The 16500-nt window shown below is 43.8% G+C and overlaps 1 protein-coding gene across 1 annotated transcript in view; it reads right to left on the minus strand.

Moving 5' to 3' along the window:
- cdk12 (cyclin dependent kinase 12) overlaps positions 1-16500 on the minus strand; it is a 63795-nt gene that overhangs the window by 36403 nt on the left and 10892 nt on the right. The window contains exon 2 of the mRNA XM_060848554.1: positions 1380-2348. Coding sequence (XP_060704537.1) covers positions 1380-2348 — 969 coding nt within the window. The remainder of the gene's footprint in view (positions 1-1379; positions 2349-16500) is intronic.

Consider the following 16500-nt stretch of genomic DNA (forward strand, 5'->3'; position numbering starts at 1 on the left):
CTACCTGCGACTCCACTTTCAAGGAACTATGCACCTGCGCTCCAAGGTCTCTTTGTTCAGCAACATTCCCCAGGACGGTACCATTAAGTCTATAAGTCCTGCCTGATTTGTCTTTCCAAAATGCAGCATCTCGCACTTACCTACATTAAACTCCATCTGCTACTGGTTGGCCATTGGCCCATCTGATCAGGATCCCATTGTACTCTGAGGTAAACTTCTTCGCTGACCACTACATTTCCAATTTGCAAACTTACTAACCATATCTCCTATGTTCATATCTAAATCATTTACATAAATGACAAAAAGCAGTGGACCCAGCATTGATCCTTGCGGCACACCGCTGGTCACAGGCTTCCAGTACAAACAGCAATGCTCCATCACCACCCTCACCTTTATGTCCTTTCTGTATCCAAATGGCTCGATCTCCCTGTATTCCATATAATCTAACCTTGCTAACCAGTGTACCTTGAGGAACCTTGTCAAACACCTTACGAAAGTCCATATAGATCACATCCACCACTCTGCCCTCATCAATCCCCTTCACTACTCCTTCAAAAACCTTCATCAAGTGAGTGACACAAGATTTCCAAGGCACATGTTGATTATTCCTAACCAGTTCTTGCTTTTCCAAAAATGTTAATCCTGTCACTAAGGATTCCCTCCAACAACTTGCCCACCATCAATGTCAGGCTCACAATCTATAGTTCCCTATTTCCTTACCACCTTTCTAAAATAGTGGCAAATGTTAGCCAACCTGCAGTCTTCTGGCACCTCAGCTGTGACTATCGATGATACAAACATCTCGGCAAGGGGCCCAGCAATTACTTCCCTAGCTTCCTAAAGTGTTATAGGGTACACCTGATCAGGTCCAGGGATTTATCCAACTTTATGCATTTTAAAACATGCTGCACCTCCTCTTCTGTAATATGGACATTTTTCAAGATGTTGCTATTTAATTCCCCACATTCTATATCTTCCATGTCCTTCTCCACAGTAAACACTAATGCAAAATATGCATTTAGTCTCTCCCCCATCCCCTGTGGTTCCACACGTAGCCGGCCTTGCTGATCTTTAAGGGCCCTATTCTCTTTCTAGTTACCCTTTTGTCCTTAGCGTATTTATAAAACCCCTTTGGATTCTCCTTAACCCTATTTGTTAAAGCTACTTCATGTCCCCTTTTTGCCCTCCTGATTTCCCTCTTTAGTATACCCCAACTGCCTTTATACTCTTCTCGTGATTCACTTAAGCTCCGCTGTCTACACCTGACATTTGCTTCCTTCTTATTTTCCAAGACTAGGTCAAGTTTTGCACCTTCTCTGATAGGTACATCACACACTGAATCATAAAATTTTCAAGTACACACTTAACACATTCCTTACCTTTCGATATCATCTTCCCCAGGAAGGAGTGGAGGCAATGGCAGGGGTGGCAATGTTGAAGTCAGTAAGGGCATTACTGAGTTCAGCATGGGTGGCATGGGAAGCGCACTGCCCAACACTGTGGTCCTTGATGGTGGTTGTTGAGGGATGGTTGGTGGGTGGGTCAAGATTGGTACAGACATCGGTACTGGTGGCAATGGTAACGACAAGGGTACTGGGAGCTGTGGTAGATGCACTGTAGCTGTTGGTGGTGGTGGTTCAATCGGAATCTCTGGAGGAGGCTGAGACTGGTGCAGAGTCACTAATGGTAGAGGAGGTGGTGGTTGTACTGGGGCTGGAGGCAGTGTTACAGGGGGAGATGGTGGAGGTAATGGTGGTGGAGCAGAACCTGAAGGAGGAAGTGGAGGTTTATCCAGATTGCTTTCATTTGGTAAAGGCGGCAGACTCTTCTCTTTTGGTGTTCCCACTTCACATTTCACCATTGGCGATTTAGACTCTCTTACTGCCAATGGGGAGAGTACTGGGCTATTCTCCAGTATTTCAGTCTTTATTTTTGTCTCTGAAATTACCTCCTCAGCAACATCTTCCTCTATCTTCACAATCACTGTATTTGAGGTTTCAATAGGTGAAGGTGGCTTCTCACTTTTTACTATTTTAGTCAATTTTTTTATATCTTTAAGTGGTGTTGTAGGCGCTGTACTGCTGGAACCAGTACTGTGAGCACTTGTTTTACAAAGAGTAGCAACTGAACCTTTCGGATCTTTTGAGTCTTTTGTGCTGGATTTGGCAGCCACAGCAGCTCTTGCCCTTTTAGTTTTGCTCAGCTCAGCACCAAGGCTTGACTTGAGGGTAAACCGGCTTGGTGAAATACTTGAATGTCGGCTTCGTGATCGGGATTGCCTGTGTTTACTGCGTGATCGTGAATGCCTTGAGTACACCGGGCTCCGGCTCCTTGACTTTGCTGACCTCCTGTTAAGGGAAATGTGTCCAATTAAAACACAAATAATTCAGGTCATCTCTGTAAAAACATGTGTCAAATGACAAGTGAGAACTGAAAACCACACTTGTACAAGGTCATATTCTCCAGCCAGTAAACAGTGTATACATTCTGTCACCCATACTCATCGAGTCCAATTCCACAAAATTTTCCTGAACAGCAAGGTAGAGGTACATTATGCATTCTGCTCTGTCAGATACTGCTTTACCATTAATGCAATGCAAGGTCACTGGGATAGTTTAAGTCTTAGCATTATCAATACAGCCCACTGGCGATCTGCAGCTTATTGGTACAGATCAGGAGATGTGCCATAAGCAGCTGAGCTTCAAAATATTGAGTAGCGTGCATAAGAGAAACAGAGCAGGGGTGGTACCATGCCATGATTAAACTCCCCCAACACACTCACTGTGCTAAACCACTCGAGGCATGATGAATTCCATTCCTACCCCGCCTCACCAAGTTTAATCCCCCACCCACAGTGTTAACTCTGCCATGATTAACACCCCTCCACTCCCTCCCAAATGACTTGATAAACTGTGTCAAACCAGCCATGTTCAGCAGACTGGCCACATCCCTGTTCTATCTAACGTGAGTGTTGTGGGCACTGTCTGCTTTGGGATTTAGGATTTTCTGGTGCATCTGTAATTATATGTTTGTATTTATATTCATAACCAACAGTTTCTGATTTCACTCAATACCCAATCAGCTTCTTCTCAGTGTTAATGCTTCCTGCTACTTATATATCCAATATGGTTGAGTTATGTACTGACAACTATCTGCCTCTGCATGCAAAAACACTGCATTTTCTCAGTCTGTACTCTACCCAAAATATCTGCAATATGACCACATTTACTACTCTTCCCTAGCCATTGACAGTTCTTCCACTTTCCCCTCCTCTGCTGCTTTTTCCTCGTCATATTTTCTTCCCAAATTCCCATAACAATGATCCTGAAAAATGCAGCAACAGCAAACACAGCAGAGCTGCAGAGGTGGGATTAGGGTAGTTGCCTGACCAAGTGTAAAGAGCCCTAGCAAAACTGGGGTCAGTGGCAATCAATGGAAAATTCTGTGTGTTTAGAGTCATGGAGGCAAAGGAAGATGGTTGTGAGTGTTGAAGGTCAGTCATCCAAACACCAATAGGGCAGTGCCCTAGGTCAACCATGTTAAGCTGCTTCATCAATGATTTTACCTGCATCATAAGGTCAAAATTAAGATGTTGGCTAATAATTACACAATGTGCACATCATTTGCAACTCTTTGGATGCTGAAGGAGTCCAGGTCCAAATGCATGAAGATGAGGACAATATCCAGGCTTGGACTGATAAACAGCAAGTAACATTCACACAACACAAGTGCATAGCAATGACCATCTCTGATGAAAGAATCCAGCCATCTCCCGTTGATCTTTATTGACATTACCATTATTGAATTCTAAAAGGGCTAGGAATTCTGTGGTGAGTAAATAAAAACAAAGTGGTGGAGAAACTCTGCAGGTCTGGCAGCATCTGTGGAGAGAGAAAGAGTTCATTTTCGAGTCTAATATGTGCCTTCTTCAGAAGCTAAAGGAGCTGAAATTGATAGTGTTTATGCTGTTGACAAAAAGAGAGGAGATGTGAGTAAAACAGTTGAGGCTGTTAAGAGCAAAAGGGAGAACCATCATCTGCAGGTCCCTTGCCAAGCCACACACCATCCAGATGTGGAAATTTATTGTTGTTTCTTCACCATCGCTGGGTTAAAATCCATCCTTGGAACTCAATCCCTAACAGCCTAACAGGTGAACCTACAGCATGAGGACTGCAGCTGGTCAAGAAAGCAGTTAACCAACACCTTTTCAAGGGCAATTAGGAATGGACAACAAATGTTGGCCCAGCCAAAGAAACCTATATTTTGTGAATGAACAAAATAAAAAGAAAGGGACGAAGTGCATAAGATCCTGAGAGGTCTCAACAAGATGAATGTGAAACAGATGTCCCCTCTTTGTGGCTGAGTCTAGAATTAGGAGGCACTATTTTCAAATTCAGAGTGACCCTTTAAGAACAAAGATGAGGAGAATTTATTTCTCTCAAAAGATCATGCAACTTTGGAATTTTCTGCCTCAGAAGGTAATGGAGGCAGGTCAGGAAACATTTTTTAAATATATTGATTGATTTACTTACCTAACAAGAGGTGGAGATTATCGGGGCAAATGGGAATGTGGAATTTGAAATACAAACATATCGGCCATTATGTTATTGAATGGTGGACTGGGCTCAAGGGTCCAAACAGTTGACTTCTGTTCCTATTTAGTAGTTTCATATAAATTCCTCATTCAAGGAATTAGTTAAGAGAGCCTTCCCTTAACTGCAGCTAACACATTTATATCCTTTTATAGATAAGGCAGCCAATACAACTGTACCAAACACCCCTACTTTTATATTCCATTCCCTTTGCAATAAACAACAAAATTCCAATCCATCACTTAAATACTTGCTGTGCCAACAATCTTATATGATTCATGTACTAATACACCCAGATCTCCAGAAGCTGGTGGACTGCCTTCTTGAACTACCGAAACCCAGGTGCTGCAATGCTAGGATTTTGATCCAGCGACAGTGAAGGAAAAGTGATATATTTCCAAGTCAGGATTGTGAGCGGCTTGCAGGAGAATTTCCAGATGTGGTGTTCCAATATAATTGCTGCCCTTGTCCTTCTGGGTGGAAATGGTCACGAGATTGAAAGTTGTTGTTGAAGGATCCTCGGTGAATTTCTGCATCATGTAGATACTGAGCAGTGGCTGTGGAGGAAGTGAATGCTTGTGTATGTGGTACTAATCAAGTGGGCTACTTTGTCCTGGATTGTGTCAAGTTTCTTGAGTGCTATTAGAGTTTTTAGATTAGATTACTGATTAGATTAGATTACTTACAGTGTGGAAACAGGCCCTTCGGCCCAACAAGTCCACACCGACCCGCCGAAGCGCAACCCACCCATACCCCTACATTTACCCCTTACCTAACACCACGGGCAATTTAGCATGGCCAATTCACCTGACCCGCACATCTTTGGACTGTGGGAGGAAACCGGAGCACCCGGAGGAAACCCACACAGACACGGGGAGAACGTGCAAACTCCACACAGTCAGTCGCCTGAGTCGTGAATTGAACCCGGGTCTCAGGCGCTGTGAGGCAGCAGTGCTAACCACTGTGCCACCGTGCCGCCCATCAGTTGCATCCATCCAGGCAAGTCAGGAGTACTCCTTTATATTCCCAACTTGTGTCTTGTAGACGGTGGACAGGCTTTGGAAGTCAGGTCAGGAGACAGAAAGGAAACCGGCAGGCAGTGCAGGGAACGCCTGTGGCTGTTCCCCTCAATACTGGCGCTCAATAATGTTGGGGGAAACGACTTACCAGGGAAAGCCATGGTGTAGAGGTCTCTGGCACATAATCTGCCCCTGTTGCTCAAAGGGAAGGAGGGAGATGAGCAGAGCATTAGTCACTGGGGACTCCACAGTTAGGACGACAGATAGGAGATTCTGTGGGAACGAGACAGGCTCACAGTTGGTGTGGTGCCTCTCAGGTGCCAGCATAAATGATGTCTTGGATCGCGTTATCGGGATCCTTAAGGGAGAAGGGAGGCAGCCCCAAGTTGTGGTCCACATAGGCATCAACGACATATTTAGGAAGAGAGATGGGAATTTAAGACAGAGATTCAAGGAGCTAGGGTGGAAGCTTAGTGCTAGAACAAACAGAGTTGTTATCTCTGGTTTGTGCCACCTGCTAGCGATGCAAGGAATAGGGAGAGAGAGGAGTTGAACATGTGGCTACAGGAATGGTGCAGAAGGGAGGATTTCGGATACCTGGATAATTGGGACTCTTTCTGGGGTAGGTGGACATCTCTATGACTCTAGGTGGGACCTCTACAAACAGGATAGTCTACATCTGAACCACAGGGGTACCAATATCCTGGGGCAGAAGTTTGCTAATGCCCTTCGGGAGGTTTTAAAATAATTCAGCAGGTAGATGGGAATCTAAACTGTAGCTCCAGTATCCAGGAGGTTGAGAGCAGTGAGGTCAGAAATGAGATTTCAAGGTTGCGAGAGTTCACCGGCAAGCAGGAAGGTGATTTGAAGTGTGTCTACTTCAACACCAGGAGCAACCTGAATAAGGAGGGCGAACTTGCAACATGAGTTGGTACCTGGGACTTCGATGTTGTGGCCATTTTGGAGACATGGATAGAGCAGGGACAGAAATCGTTATTACAGGTTCCGGGATTTAGATATTTCACCAAGAACAAAGAAGATGGTAGAAGAGGGGGTGCCATGGCATTGTTAGTCAAGGATAGTATTATGGTGGTAGTAAGGACGTTTGAGGACTCGTCTACTGAGGTAGCATGGGCTGAGGTTAAAAGTAGGAAAGGAGAGGTCGCCCCTTGTAGGTGTTGTCTATAGGCCTGCAAATAGTTCTACAGATGTAAAGGAAAGGATAGCAAAGATGATCCTCAATAGGAGCAAGAGTGACAGGGTAGCTGTAATGGGGGACTTTAACTTTCCAAATATTGACTGGAAACACTATAGTTTGAGTACCTTAAATGGGTCAGTTTTTGTTCAATGTGTACAGGAGGGTTTCCTGACACAGTATGTAGACAGGCCAACAAGAGACGAGGCCATATTGGATTTGGTACTGGATAATGAACCTGGCCAGTTGTTAGATTTGGAGACTGGTGAGAACTCTGGTGATAGTGATCACAATCCGGTTATGTTTATTTTGGCAATGGAAAGGGATAGGTCTATACTGTACGGCAAGTGTTATTGCTGGGGGAAAGGCAATTACAATGCGATTAGGCAAAATGTAAGATGCACAGGATGGGAAAGGAAACTGCAGGGGATGGGCACAATTGAAATGTGGAGCTTATTCAAGGACCAGCTACTGCATGTCCTTGATAAGTATGTAACAGTCAGGCAGGGAGGAAGTGGTCAAATGAGGGAGCCGTGGTTTACTAAAGAAGTTGAATCTCTTGTCAAAAGGAAGAAGGAGGCTTATGTTAGATTGAGACATGAAGGCTCAGGTGAGTGATTGATAGTTACAGGTTAGCCAGGAAAGACCTTCATAGAGAACTAAGAAGAATCAGGAGGGGACATGAAAAGTCGTTGGCAGCTAGGATCAAGGAAAACCCTAAAGATTTCTTGAGATATATCAGGAATATAAGAATAATTAGAGAAAGATTAGGGCCAGTCAAGGATAGTAGTGGAAAGTTGTGCGTGGAGTCTGAGGAGATGGGGAAGCGCTAAATGAATATTTTCCATCAGTATTCACACAGGAGGAAGACAATGCTGTCAAGGAGAATACTAAGATACAGGCTACTAGACTAGATGGGATTGAGGTTCACAAGGAGGAGGTGTTAGCAATTCTGGACAGTGTGAATCCCCTGGACTGGATGGGATTTATCCTAGGATTCTTTGGGAAGCCAGGAAGGAGATGGCAGAGCCTTTGGCTTTGATCTTTATGTCGTCATTGTCTACAGGAATAGTCCCAGAAGATTGGAGGATAGCAAATGTTGTACCTTTGTTCAAAAAGAGGAGTAGAGACAACCCTGGTAATTACAGACGAGTGAGCCTTAATTCAGTTGTGGATGAAGGGTTGGAAAAGGTTATAAGAGATAGGATTTATAATCATCTTAATAGGAATAAGTTGATTAGGGACAATCAACACGATTTTGAGAAGGGTAGGCCATGCCTCACAGACGTTATTGAGTTCTTTGAGAAAGTGACCAAACAGGTGGATGAAGGTAAATCATTTGAAGTGCTGTAAATGGGTTTCAGTAAGGCCCTTGATAAGTTCCCCACCGTAGGCTATTGTACAAAATACAGAGGCATGGGTTGAGGGTGATTTAGAGTCATAGAGATATACAGCATGGAAGCAGACCCTTCGGTCCAACCTGTCCACGCTGACCAGATATCCCAACCCAATCTAGTCCCACCTGCCAACACCCAGCCCATATCCCTCCAAACCCTTCTTATTCATATACCCATCCAAATGCCTCTTAAATGTTGCAATTGTACCAGCCTCCACCACATGCTCTGGCAGCTCATTCCATACACGTACCACCCTCTGTGTGAAAAAGTTGTCCCTAGGTTTCTTTTATATCTTTCCCCTCTCACCCTAAACCTATGCCCTCTAGCTCTGGACTCCCCAACCCCCCAAGGAAAAGACTTTGCCTATTTATCCTATCCATGCCCCTCATAATTGTGTCAACCTCTATAAGGTCACCCCTCAGCCTCCGACGCTCCAGGGAAAACAGCCCCAGCCTGTTCAGCCTCCCCCTGCAGCTCAAATCCTCCAACCCTAGCAACATCCTTGTAAATCTTTTCTGAACCCTTTCAAGTTTCACAACATCTTTCCGACAGGAAGGAGACCAGAACTGCACACAATATTCCAACAGGGGCCTAACCAATGTCCTGTACAGCTGCAACATGACCTCCCAACTCCTGTATCAATACTCTGACCAATAAAGTAAAGCATACCAAACCCCTTCTTCACTATCCTACCTACCTATGACTCCACTTTCAAGGAGCTATGAACCTGCACTGCAAGGTCTCTTTGTTCAGCAATACTCCCTAGGACCTTACCATTAAGTGTATAAGTCCTGCTAAGATTTGCTTTCCCAAAATGCAGCACCTCGCATTTATCTGAATTAAACTCCATCTGCCACTTTTCAACCCACTGGCCCATCTGGTCAAGATCCTGTTGTAATCTGAGGTAACCCTCTTCGCTGTCCTCTGCATCTCCAATTTTGGTGTCATCTGCAAACTTACTAACTGTACCTTTTATGCTCGCATCCAAATCATTTATGTAAATGACAAAAAGTAGAGGGCCGAACACCAATCCTTGTGGCACTCCACTGGTCACAGGCCTCCAGTCTGAAAAACAACCCTCCACCACCACCTCTGTCTTCTACCTTTGAGCCAGTTCTGTATCCAAATGGCTAGTTCTCCCTATATTCCATAATTGGCTAACTTAAAGACGACAGAGGGTGGTGGTTGATGGGAAATGCTCATTCTGGAGTTCAGTTACTAGTTGTGTACCACAAGGATCTGTTCTGGGGCCACTGCTGTTTGTCATTTTTATAAACGACCTGGATGAGGGCGTAGAAGGATGGGTTCGTATATTTGAGGATGACACTCAGGTTAGTAGAGGTGTGGAAAGTGCTGAAGGATGTTGCAGGTTACTGAGGGACATAGATAAGCTGCACAGCTGGGCTGTGAGGTGGCAAACAGAGTTTAATGTGGTAAAGTGTGAGGTGATTCACTTTGGAAGGAGCAACGGCAATAAAGAGTACTCAGCTAATGGTAAGATTCTTGTAGTGTAGATGAGCAGAGAGATCTCAGTGTCCATGTACGTAGATCCCTGAAAGTTGCCATCCAGGTTGGCAGGGTTGTTAAGGTGTGTTAGCTTTTATTCGTAGAGGGATTGAGTTTCAGAGTTACGAGGTCATGCTGCAGCTGTCCAAACCTCTGGTGCAGCTGCACTTGGGAGTATTGTGTACAGTTCTGGTCGCCGCATTATAGGAAGGATGTGGAAATTTTGGAAAGGATGCAGAGGAGATTTACTAGAATGTTGCCAAGTATGGAGAAAAGGTCTTATGAAGAAAGGCTGAAGGACTTGAGAGAAGAAGGCTGAGAGATGATTTAATTGAGACATATAAAATAATCAGTGTTAGATAGGTTGGACAGTGAGAGCCTTTTTCCTCAGATGGTGATGGCTAGCTTTAAAATTGAGGGATGATAAATATAGGACAGATGTCAGAGATAGTTTCATTACTCAGACAGTAGTAGTGGCGTGGAATGCACTGCCTGCAACTGTAGAGACTTGTCAACTTTAAGGGCATTTAAATGATAAATATACAGATGAAAACGGAATAGTGTAGGAGAGATAGGCTTCAGATTGGTTCCACAGGTCGGTGAAACATCGAAGGCCAAAGGGCCTGTACTGCGCTGTAATGTTCTATGTAGAGAGTTATCGGTCACAGTACTCCTAGCTTCTGATGTGCTTTTGTAGCCAGCGTTTATGTGATGAATCAGTTGAGTTTCTGGTAACCCCTGGATGTTACAGTGGGGGATTCAGTGTTGGTAACCCCATTGAACGTTAACCACACTGAATGTCAAGGAGAAGTGGTTAGAACATAGAACATGGACAGCACAGGAGCAGGCCCTTCAGCCCACTATATCTACACCAATCATGATTTATTTATAAACTAATCCCATCTGCCTGCGCATTGTCCATGTCCCTCTATTCCCTGCCTATTCATGTGTCTAAATGTCTCCTAAAATTTGCTACCACATCTGCTTCTATCACCTCTCATGGCAACAAGTTCCAGGCAACTACCATCATTTGTGTGAAAACCTTACCTCACACATTTCCTTTAAACTTTACCTATCTCACATTAAACCTATGCTCTCTAGTACTTTACACTTGCACCCTTAGAAAAAGACTCCAACTATCCATCTTATCAATGCCTCTCATAATTTTATATACTTCTATATATAAAGAAATTAGCAGAGATATAGTACTTGAAAAGCCAACCGGACATTACATTGCTAATTCGCTATGTGATGATACTCTGACTTTAAGAGGTAGATTTTGTCCTGTTTTTTTTGAAGAGAACTTTTAAGACAGAAGTGCCAAGCTATCTATTTGAATCCAAGAAAGTAAATGGCTTGTGAGGCCTTGTGTTTTTTTTTCAAAAGTTGGAACAAAAGCAATAGCCTGAATGGGTGAGATGAATACTCCTACAGAACCAGGATTTTTAGTTTTAGTTTGTAGTTGCTGCTCAAATCTTGAAGCTGGATGTGGAAGCTGTGCTTCCTCTCTCTGTTCCAGTTAAAAGCTGAGGGTTCTTTCCTGTTGTTAGAATTGCATGTGAGACAATCTATTTACTGAATTTGCCACTGCCAAGGATGTGTTCAGGATGTTACTGATACTGTTTAGTAGTTAAATAATCTATTATTCTGTCAAGTTTTCCAATAGAGTTAAATTATTCTAATTTCTATGTTCTTTTATTGTCTTTTAACTATAGTGTATGAATAAAGTCTGTTTAGCTTCAATGCTGGTAGCTTGGCCAATCGAACTGGAATGCAACACCTCGCATTTGCCTATAAAATAAGAAAAAGTTATGTTTGAGGCTATCCTTTTAATATTATTTTAACAGGGTTTGGTCTGATCCATAACACCTGAACCAAATAAGGTTGATTTCAGAGTGGTGAGTGAAATATTGTAAGCATTGGTAGTTAGCTTTCACAATTCTATAGACTCTGGGAACATTCCTGTGGACTGAAAAGTAGCAAATATAACACCAGTATTTAAGAGGTGAGGAACAGAGGGAGTTGAGTTCAACCCAGCTGTTAGCTTGGTAACAGTAGTTAGGAGACAATTAGAACCTATTTTAGAGGATGTGATGACTATATATTTAAATATTAAAAGGTAAAACTAGACAGTCAACATGGAAATATGAAAAGGGAATCACGGTTGACAAATGTTTTAAGGATATCATGCAGCATTGATAAAGTAGAAGCAGTGGAGTGGAGCATTTAAATTTTCAGAAGGTTTTTTTGGTAAGGCCTCACCAGGAGGTTAATAAAGTAAATTAAAGTACAGGGAACTGCAGGAAATACAGAGGATCCTCGATTATCTGAATTTCAGATTATCCAGTAAGATCGCAAGGTCCCAATGTTTGGCTAAACTGTGTTATCCAGCATTCGATTATCCGAACAGAATACTCCTCACCTGTGTCATTTGGATTATCGAGGTTCCTTGTATACTATGGATGGAGGATTGGTTAACAGATAGAAAACAAAGAGCAAGAATAAACTAATCATTCACAAAATGGCAGGTTGTTAGTAGTGGGGTACTGCAGGGTTTACTGCTAGCTCCGCAAATGTTCACAATCTACATCAATGATTTGGATGCAGAGACTAAATTAATTATTTCCAAGTTTTCAGGAAATTTTTAAAACTTTATTTTGTGGAATGTGAACGTTACTGGCTAGGCCAGTATTTATTGCCCATCCCTAGCTGCCCTGGAAGGTGGGGGTGTGCTGCTTTCTGGAACTGCTGCAATCCACCTGCTGTGGGTTGACCCACAATGCCATTAGGGAGGGAATTCCGGGATTTTGACCCAGCAACAATGAAGGAATGGCGAATATATTTCAAAGTCAGGATGGTGAGTGGCTTGGAAGGAAACTTGAAGATGGTGGTGTTTCCATATATCTGCTGCCCTTGTCCTTCAAGATAAATGTGACAATGGGTTTGGATGGTGCTGTTTGAGGATCTTTGGTGAATTTCAGCATGCATCTTGTAGTTAGTACACCTGGTTCTACTGAGTGTGGATTTTGTGCCAATCAAGTGGGCTGCTTTGTCCTGGGTGGTGTAAATCTTCTTGAGTGTTACTGGGACTGCACTCATCCAGACATGTGGGGAGTGCTCAATCTGATTCCTGACTTGTGTCTTGGAGATGGCAGACAGGCAGTAAGTTACTGGTTACAGTATTTCCTAGCCTCTGACCTGCTCTTGTAGCCACAGTATTTGTGTGGTGAGTCCAGTAGAGCTTCTGATCAATGATAATTCCCAGGATTTTGATAGTGGGAGATTCAGTGATGACAACACCATTGAATGTTATGGAGCTGTTAGATTGTCTCTTATCAGTGATGGTCATTGCCTAGCATTTGTGTGGCATGAATGTTACTTGCCACTTGTCAGTCCAAGCCTGGATTTTGTCCAGATTTTGTTGCATTTGGATACGGACTGTTGCAGTATCTGAGGAGTAGCAAATGGTGCTGAACGTTGCAATATCATCAGTGGATGCCCCCATTTCTGACCTTATGATGGAGGAAAGATCATTCATGAAGCAGCTGAAGATGGTTGGGCCGAGGACACTATGCTGAGAAACTCCTGCATAAATGTCCTGGAGCTGAGATGACTGACCTCGAACAACCATGACCGTCTTTCTCTACATCAGGTATGACTGTACCAACTGCAGAGGTTGCACCTTGATACCCACTGATTCCAGTTTTGCTAGGGCTCCTTGATGCCACGCTCAGTCGAATGCAGCCTGGATGTAAAGAGCTGACACTCTCATCTCACCTCTGGATTTCAGTTCTTTTATCCATGTTTGAATCAAGGCTGTAATGAGGTCAGGAGCTGAGTGACCCTGGCAGAACCCAAAATGGATGTCACTGAGCAGGTAATTGCTAAGCAGGTACTGCTTGATAGCACTGTTAATGACACTTTCATCATCTTACTGATGAGGCAGTAATTAAATGGGTTTCGTCCTGCGTTTTACGTACAGGACATACTAAGCCAATTTTCCACTTTGTCGAGTAGATGCCAGTGTTGTACCTGTACTGGAACAGTTAGGGGAGCAACAAGTTCTAGAGTACAAGTAGTCAGTACTATTGCCAGAATGTTGTCAGGGCCCACAGCCTTTGCAGTATCTATTGCCTCCAGTTGCTTCTTGATATCAAGCAGAGTGAATCGAATTTGATGAGAATGTGAGCTGTGGGGGATGTGCAGAGGCTTTAAAGCGATTTAAATAGGATGAGTGAATGTGAAAAGAAATGGCAGATAGAATATCATGTGGATAAGTGTGAAATTATCCATTTCGGGAGGAGGAACAAAGGTGAAGATTATTTCTGTAATGGTGGCAGATTGAAAAATGTTGATATCAAAAGACACCTAAGTGTCCTTGTTCAGAAGTCACTAAGAGCTAACCTGTAGATGTAGCAAGCAATTTGGAAACCAAATAATACATTAACCTTAACTGCCTGTAGATCTGAGTACAGGAGCAAAGAAGCCTGGCTTTAATTGCACAGCATACAGATAAAACTTCATGTAGATCACTGCGCCCTGTTTTAGTCCCCTTCCCTGTTTATGGATGTATAGGGTGCACCAGACTGATTTCTGCTTTGGTGGAGCTGCTTATTGACAAGAGATTGAGGAGGCCTGTACTAGAGTCATAGAGCTATATAGCAAGGAAACAGGCCGCTTGGTTCAGCTCATACCTGCCAACTAGATATTCTACATTAATCTAGTCCCATTTGCAAGCATTTGGCCCCACCTCTAAATTCTTCCTACTCATGTACCCATCATGATGCCTTTTAAAGTTGTCGCTGACCAGCCTCCCCCACTTTCTCTGGCAGCTTGTTCCTTACACACATCACTCTCTGTGTGAAAGGATTGCCCATTAGGTCCCTTTTAAATCTTACCCTCTTACGCCTTATAGTTTTGGAGTGCCCTAACCTGGGAAAAAAACCTGGTTATTGACCCTATCTATGCTCATCATGATTTTATAAACCTCTGTAAGGTCATCTCTCAGCCTCCGACGCTCCAGGGAAAATAGCCCCACTCTATTCAGTCTCTCCCTATAGCTCAAATCCTCCAACCCTGGCAACATCCTTGTAAATCTTTTCTGAACCCACTCAAAATTAACAATATCTTTCCTATAGGATCTAATCTTGCTAACCAAGATTACCAAGTTCACTGGTCTATTAGTTCCCTGGCTTTTCCTTAAATAATAGCACCACATTAGCCAACCTCTAGTCTTCCGGCACCTTACTCATAGCTTTTGCTGATACAAATATCTCAGCAAGGGTCCTAGCAATCACTTCCCTAATTTCTTACAAAATTCTGGAATACACCTGATCAGGTTCCATGGTTTTATCCACCTTTATGCATTTTAAGACATCAAGGATCTCCTCCTCTGTATTGTGGACACTTTTCAAGATTTCACTATTTATGTATCCAAGTTCTCTCGCACAAAATATTTGTTTATTATCTCACCCATCTCCTGCAGTTTCACGCAGACTGCTTTGTTGATCTTTAAGAGGCCCTATTGTCTCCACAGTTACTCTTTTGCCCTTGATCTATTTGTACATTCTCTTTAACCCTATTTGCCAAAGTTATCTGATGTCTCCCTTGCCATCCTGATTTCCTTGGAGTATATTCTTACTGCCCATATATGCCTCTAGGGTTTCATACAATCCCAGCTGTCTATATTTGCCTCCTCCTTTTTCTCGGCCAGAGCCTCAACTTCTCTCATCCAATCCTTAACACTACAGCAGCCCCAGTCCATCTTTGAAAAGTTGAAATCCCTTACCATTACAACCCTATTGTTATTACAGATACCTAAAGTCTCTTTAGAAACTTACTTCCCAATTTCATGTTGAATACTGGGGGGCTTACTGAACAATACCAATAAGGTGATCAGGTCGGAGAAAGTGAGGAACACAGATGCTGAAGATCAGAGTGGAGAGTGTGTTGCTGGAAAAGCACAGCCAATCAGGCGGCATCTAAGGAGCAGGAAAATCGACATTTTGGGCAAAAGTCCTTAATCAGGAATGAAGCTTGTGAGCCAAGGGGGTGAAGAGCTAAATGGGAGGGGGGATGGGGCTAGAGGGAAGGTAGCTGAGAGTGCAATAGGTAGATGAAGGCGGGGGAAATGGTGATAGGTTGGACAGGAGGGTGGATTGGGAAGGTGGGAAGGAAGTTGGACAGGTAGGACAGGTCATGAGGGTGGTGCCAAGCCAGAAGGTTGGATCTGGGATAAGGTGGGGGGAGGGGAAATGAAGAAACTGGTGAAATCCACATTGATGCCGCATGGTTGGGGGGTGCCAAGGCAGAAAATGAGGTATTCTTCCTCCAGACATCAAGTGGTTAGGGTGTGGTGATGAAGGAGGCCCAGGACCAGCATGTCCTTGGCAGAGTGGGAGGGGGAGTTGAAATGTTTGGCCATGGGGCGGTGGGGTTGATTGGTGCGGGTGTCCTGGAGATGTTCTCTGAAGCGCTCTGCTAGGAGGCGTCCTGTCTTCCCGATGCAGAGGAGACCGCATCGGGAGCAACAGATACAGTAAATGATGTGTGTGGAAGTGCAGGTAAAACTCTAATGGTTGTGGAAGGCTTCTTTGGGGCCTTGGACGGAGGTAAGGAGGGGAAGTGCGGGCACAGGTTTTGTAATTCTTGCGATGGAAGGGAAGATGCTGGGAGGGGAGGGTGGGTTGGTGGGGGGCGTGAACCTGACAGAGTCATGGAGGGAATGATCTTAATGGAACACAGATAGGGGTGGGGAGGGAAATATCTCTCTGGTGGTGGGGTCCGTTTGT

This window comes from Hemiscyllium ocellatum, chromosome 32, assembly GCF_020745735.1.
Source record: "Hemiscyllium ocellatum isolate sHemOce1 chromosome 32, sHemOce1.pat.X.cur, whole genome shotgun sequence".
In the NCBI taxonomy this organism is placed as follows: Eukaryota; Metazoa; Chordata; class Chondrichthyes; order Orectolobiformes; family Hemiscylliidae; genus Hemiscyllium; species Hemiscyllium ocellatum.